The following is a 6,630-nucleotide window of genomic DNA, read 5'->3' on the forward strand; positions in this document are numbered from 1 at the left end:
GGTCCCAGGACTTGTCTCTGACAAGGAGCCCTCCTTCTCGAAGCTGCCTGCGGTTCTTGCAGTGGGAGTGAGGGAGGCATGCCCACCCTGGCACAGGCGCAATGAAAATGCGAGAGGAAAGCTGAGCGCGAGCGGCGCGGCCAGGGTCCCTTGGCTCCGGCCTGCGCCCGGTCTCCCCGGGGTGGGGCAGGGTGGGGGTGTGCCGAGGCGTGGATTTGGGGAAGCCTCGCAGCGCCTGGAATAAAAGGGCGCCTGCTCGCTGCGTCGCACTGGAAAGCCGAGCTGCCTCACTCCCCGCCAGGGGAAGGGCATGACCCTGGCAGACTCCCGGCAGCGACTAGCGCGCCTCGGCTTGGAGGCTGCTCTCGGCTCACCGCTCCAGTGTGCGGCGGCTTCCTAAGGACAGGTGAGAACCCAGGGTGGCCGGGGTGCCCGAGGGCTGCTGTGTCTGCTTGCAGGGGGTAACGGGATTTGATGGACGCCCAAGGGAAAAACTGAGGGTAAAGGGCCCGCATGCAGGCAGATTGCACTGTTCCCCAACATAATTCGAAGTTGCTAAGAAATCAGGATACCTGAATGCCTGCAATTTTAAGTAGCTGAGGATCAGTTAGGGAGGAGATCCAGATCTTCACGGAGGATGCATTCAGGTCTACTTAAGCCCAGACATCCGTGCCTCCTTTTTTCCCTCTCCCAAACGCGCTCCTCATCCCTTGCTCTCTCTGGAGACCTAAAACCCAGCCATCCGGCGTTTCTAGGAAGCTGCCGACAGAATTCCTAAATGAAGCCCACTCTGCTCCTGCAATCGGTGGGGGAAAGGACACTTGAGGGCCCTCTTTCCAAGTTGCTCAGGCTTTGACTACTTAAAATCTCCTCTCCCTCCTCTGTTCCCCTACTCCTTCCCCGCCTCTTTCCTCCTACTCTTGTCCAGGCTTTCCCTGGAAATGGGACAACCCAACCCCTAGTGTGATCTGAGACACACACACACACACACAGAGAGAGAGAGAGAGAGAGAGAGAGAGAGAGAGAGAGAGAGAGAGAGAGAGAGAGAGAGAGAGAGAGAGAGAGAGAGAGAGAGAGAGAGAAGAGAGAGAGAGAGAGAGAGAGAGAGAGAGAGAGAGAGAGAGAGAGAGAGAGAGAGAGAGAGAGGAGAGAGAGAGAGAGAGAGAGAGAGGAGAAGAGAGAGAGAAGAGAAGAGAAGAGAAGAGAAGAGAAAAGAAAAGAAAAGAAAAGAAAAAGAAAAGAAAAGAAAAGAAAAGAAAAAAGACAGTCGACCGGGGCGCAGTGGCTCAAGCCTGTAATCTCAGCACTTTGGAGGCCGAGACGGGCGGATCACGAGGTCAGGAGATCGAGACCATCCTGGTTAACAAGGTGAAACCCCTGTCTCTACTAAAAAATACAAAAAAACTAGCCGGGCGAGGTGGCAGGCGCCTGTAGTCCCAGCTACTTGGGAGGCTGAGACAGGAGAATGGCGTGAACCCGGGGGGGCCGAGCTTGCAGTGAGCCGAGATCCGGCCACTGCACTCCAGCCTGGGCAACAGCGCGAGACTCCGTCTCAAAAAAAAAAAAAAAAGAAAAGCCATCACCTCAGAGAGAAGGAGTTTGAAGTCCGAGTCCGAGGACTCGCGGCGCTACCCCATCTGAGTTTTGGGAAGCACATAATTCACCCGCATACAGCTCGACGCGAACCAACGTACTCTGGAAGCGGGCCAGGGGCGTAGGGCGGCCAGCGCTCCCACTCTAGGTTGTCCACCCCGGGCCAAGAAGAAAGCAGATGGCCTCACCACCCCTACTTCCCGGCAGGGTTCGCAGACAGTCTCCGGCGGCCTAACTGGCGCGGGGCCGCTTTCTTTGCGACTGAGAGACCTGACCCCGCGTCCGAGGGATTAGGGTTGTCTGGGGGCGAGTTTCCTAGCTGGTGCCGGGGTGGGAGGTCGTACAGGGAGCGGAGGCTGAGGAGTCCTCTGGAACGCCCGGGCCAAGTCAGCCCGCAGACACCTGATGCTGGGGACTGGCGTCCTGGGCTGCCCTTGGGACCAGCCCAGCACCGAGGTCAGGCGCGCTGGCAGGGGCGGGGGCAACCTGGGCTCTGGCGAGAGAGAAAACTCCGAGGACTTGAAGAGCTGCGGGAGTCAGTTTGTTCCAGCACTCAGGGGCGGAACCCGGAGTTTAACTTTTTTGCAAAGCTACCAAGTGCACCATCAGTCCTTGATGGGCAACTGAAGGGAGGCGCGCCCCTGGCCTTAAGAGAATAACCTTTTCTAGGTCACTAAAGGCAGGAAAAGCTGCAGGTTTGAATACTCCTCACTTACAGAAAGGGTTTTAGAATTTTTATTTATTATTGTTGTTATTATTATTATTATTTTTGAGACCGAGTGTCCTGTCCCTCTTGTTGCCCAGGCTGGAGTGCAATGGCCCGATCTCAGCTCACCGCAACCTCTGCCTCCCGGGTTCAAGCGATTCTCCTGCCTCAGCTTCCCGAATAACTGGGATTACAGGCTTGCACCACCACGACCGGCAAATTTTGTACTTTTAATACAGACGGAGCTTCATCACGGCCTCCCAAAATGCTGGGATGACCGGCGTGAGCCACCGCGCTCGGCCCGGGTTTTAGAATTTTTAATCAGCAGTTCGTGCTTGTTCAGAACCCAGGCGAATGGGCAGGCGCGCGCTTGCTGTGCATCCCTATTTACTTTCCATGTGTGCCACTATTTTTAAGTGAACGCCATTCAAGAGATGACAAAAGGTTAGATGACATAGGCATTGCCAGGGCATAAAGAAAATGATCACTGCCATTTTAAATGAGGTAGCTGATGCAATCTAGCTTTTCCGTTTTTTTTTAGTGACTCCATTTTTTTTCTGTTTGCCTGAATATATTTCATAAGCAGGCCCTTCCTGTTTATTGAATGATCGGAGATTCCCCCAGACTTCCTCCCTGATTAACAGCAACTCTGTATCATCAAAAAAACTCTCTGGCTTTTCCAAGACAAAATAGTAAATCAACCCAGAAATAACAGGATGAATCTTCTTCTAGCAAATACCTCTTTAAGCTCTTGAAGAAGCTAGAATTAAAGGTTTGAGAAATATCATTAAAGGAAAAAATACAAATAAACACCTTTCTTGGGAAGTAATTTTGTATTTTTTAGTAGAGATGGATTTCTCCGTGTTAGTCAGGCTGGTCTCTACATACTGACCTCAGGTGATCCGCCCTCCCTGGCCTCCCAAAATGCTGGGATGACAGTCGTGAGCCACCGCGCCCAGCCTGGGTTTTAGAGTGTTTAATCAGCAGTTCACCCTCCAGAACCTGGGAGAGTGGGCAGGCGTGCATTTGTTGTTTGTGTAGATATATAATGACTCAGTCTTGTCGTTGGAGGCAGAAACACAACATTTTCTTATTTCTTTTATTATGGAAACATAAAATACAAATCTGTCTTTTTCTAATGTTCTCTCTGTCTCTCTCTCTCTCTCTCTCTCTCTCTCTCTCTCTCTCTCTCTCTCTCTCTCTCTCTCTCTCCTCCAACCCCTATTTCATACCCACAATTACAGACTGCAAGACAGATTTCCAAATCGTAGTATCCAAGCCAAGGATGAAGATTATATTCTATAGTCATGATTAAAGTGAATGGTGAAAAGTTTAGAAAAGCTGTGAGTTCCATCTTTCTCAATTCCCATGGTTTAAGCGTCACTACAACACATCGTGTGAAGTCCTGGGAAGCTTGAACCCCTGATGCACAATTCAAATTTAAAATTGCCCACAGGAAGTCGGTGCCACCTGTGAATAAGCGCACCTCTTTTCGTTGTTCTACGTCAGGTATCCCAGAATCAGGCACCCCAACAAGATGCCCAAGCACGCGCACTGGGGGGCCCTCTCCGTGGTGCTGATCCTGCTTTGGAGACATCCGCGAGAGGCGCTGGCTTGCCCACGTCCTTGTGCCTGCTACGTCCCCAGCGAGGTGCACTGCACGTTCCGATCCCTGGCTTCCGTGCCCGCTGGCATTGCTAAACACGTGGAAAGAATCAATTTGGGGTTTGTACCACCTTCTTCCCGAACCATGCCACAGTCAGTGCGTGCGTCTTGTTCTGCTTTTACATGTGTGTATGTGCATTGCCTCTGTGTAGCTCTGTCGAGAATTATGGAGCTGCAGATGGGCAGAACAGAGAGGAAACGTTTTAGTTATGCTAAACGCAGCTTTTTCGATGATTATCTGAATATACCCATCAGTTGCCACTGCTGTAAGGTCATCAAGGAGCAGCATGAACAACTTTAGAGTTTGTTGAGTAATTCCCTTGATAGCGTTTCTTTAATACATTGTAGAGGTGAATGCATGAGCCACACACTTAAACAAGTGAAGATGATTTAAATAGACTTCAGCAACGATTTAAGAATGGTAAAAATAAGCAGAACATCTGTGCCATTTTATAAGTCGTGTAGATGATAGAATTGTGACTTTGAGGCAGTAGAAGAATTCCTGCAGATTTTGGCTATTAAAAATATAAACATCTTTTTTAAAAACATATTTTGATGTGGTGTGCAAGGTAGAATTTTAATATATTGGTTTCATTTTACACACACGAATGTTTTGTGGACCTAACTGTTAGTTGCTATGAACTACAGGTGCTCAACTGCAATTTTAATAGTCAACAATCATTTGGAGTTCTTTAACAAAATATATTAGCTACTTTCTAGCGTCTATCCCCAGAACAACTGATTAAATTAATGTTTGAGAAATATCCACCGTGGAGATGTTTAATAAAAATAAAATGGCCAGATTTGAGCCAATGCCAAATAACTGTAAAGGTACCTGGATATCTTATAGAACAAAGTTAAAAAAAAAAAATTCTCCTCTATTGACAGTGGTAGAAGAGAATGAACTATTGACATAATAAGATGGAAATTTCTCTGTTGACAGTGGTAGAGTCAGAGAATGAAACGTTGAGGGAGTAAGATGGAAACTTCCCTATTGACAGCGGTAGAATAAGAGAATGAAACGTTGAGGGAATAAGATGACAATTTCCCTAACCCATGGCAACAGACCATTAAATAGGTTTCTCAGTGAAATATTCTTAGACTCTAGGAGTTGGCCATCTGAACATTCAACCACAACGATGATAGCTCATTGGGGAAAACAGCCTGGCGTTGCAGAGGAGGGAATAGTAACACGTAAGCCAGCTTCCCTTTTCACAATCTTGTAATTTATCAGGACACATTTCTTGTATAGTGGAAGTAAGAAAAAGGGAAGAAGTGCTAAAACCCATTTGTTTTATTTATTTATTATTTATTTATTTTTATAACTTTAAGTTCCAAGATACATGTGCAGAGTGTGCAAGTTTGTTACACAGGTATATGTGTGCCCTGGTGGTTTGCTGCACCTATTGACCCATCCTCTATGTTCCCTCCTCTCAACCCCCATCCCCCAGCTGGCCCTGGTATGTGTTGTTCCCCTGCCTGTGCCCATGTGTTCTCAATGTTCAACTCACATTTATGAGTGAGAACATGCAGCGTTTGGTTTTCTCTTCCCCTTGTTAGTTTGCTGAGGATGATGGCTTCCAGCTTCATCCATGTCCCTGAAAATGACAAGATCTCTTTCCTTTTTACAGCTGTATAGTATTCCATGTTGCATATGTACCACATTTTCTTTGTCCAGTCTATCATTGATGGATATTTGTGTTGTTTCCATGTCTGGTAAAACTCATTTGAATCCAGGAGATGGTGCGTGTGATATTTGAAAGTACAGCTTATCTATAACTTCTTTTTCTTTCACCCTTGGTGTGCAAAATGGCTGTCATTGTTTTTTATACATGAACCATTTTAACACATGGTCCCACTTGCTGGGATTAATCACCTTATCTCTCAAACCTAGCACATTGGCAGGTCCTATGCTGGGGGTAGCATCAGCCAGGCCTTGGTGGAGCTCTCTAAAAAGCATGGGGCTGATACAGAATATATATATACATATTTATTTATTTATATTTATTTATTCATATATATATTGCAGTACTTCCTGCATAGCAGGTTTGTGTGTGTGTGTTGTGTGTAGGGAAGGAGGCTATCAGGCTGGAAATGAGGGTGGGAACAGTCCTGCATGCACCCTCCTCAAAGAGATGATTTGTTTAATGGCTTGAGACTTACAACACCAATAAGACTATTACTTCTGAAGTTGTTTGCATCTCATTTACAGTTTTGGGGATGCTTTTCTTCACATTTACTTTTAAACAGAGTACTTTCTAAGTGCAAAACATAACTAACCTCTAAATTACAACACGTTTCTGATGGTTTCATTTTAAACAACTCACAATAAAGATTGACTCTAACATGGGAATAAAACAGATATACCAAAACGTTAATGTTTCTTTTTCCTGTTGATGCCAGTAATATCTAGAGACAGTTTTCTGTAATATTAAAATGAAAATAAAAATCTAAAATCCCTAGAGAATCACTTCACTGCATCAACATCTATTACTTCCATCTGGTTTAATTTGTAACAGGAACTAATATACTACTTGAAAAAAAATCACTAATAGTATCATAATAGCATTGTTTCTGAAAAATCAATCTCAAGTTAGCTAATGGGTCTGGCATCTTGCATTTCGCTGAGGAAACTGAAGCAAGGGCAGTGTCTAACAGATAAAACA

At 46.3% G+C, this 6,630-nt stretch overlaps 1 protein-coding gene across 1 annotated transcript in view; it reads left to right on the forward strand.

Annotated features, from left to right (window-relative positions):
• The first annotated feature begins 261 nt into the window (after positions 1–261).
• Positions 262–6,630, forward strand: part of LOC139360909 (matrix-remodeling-associated protein 5-like) — a 49,834-nt gene continuing 43,465 nt past the window's right edge. The window contains exons 1-2 of the mRNA XM_071089362.1: positions 262–406; positions 3,809–4,024. Of these exons, the coding sequence (XP_070945463.1) occupies positions 3,837–4,024 (188 nt within the window). The 5' untranslated portion in view covers positions 262–406; positions 3,809–3,836. The remainder of the gene's footprint in view (positions 407–3,808; positions 4,025–6,630) is intronic.

Source organism: Macaca nemestrina, chromosome Y (assembly GCF_043159975.1).
Source record: "Macaca nemestrina isolate mMacNem1 chromosome Y, mMacNem.hap1, whole genome shotgun sequence".
NCBI lineage: Eukaryota > Metazoa > Chordata > Mammalia > Primates > Cercopithecidae > Macaca > Macaca nemestrina.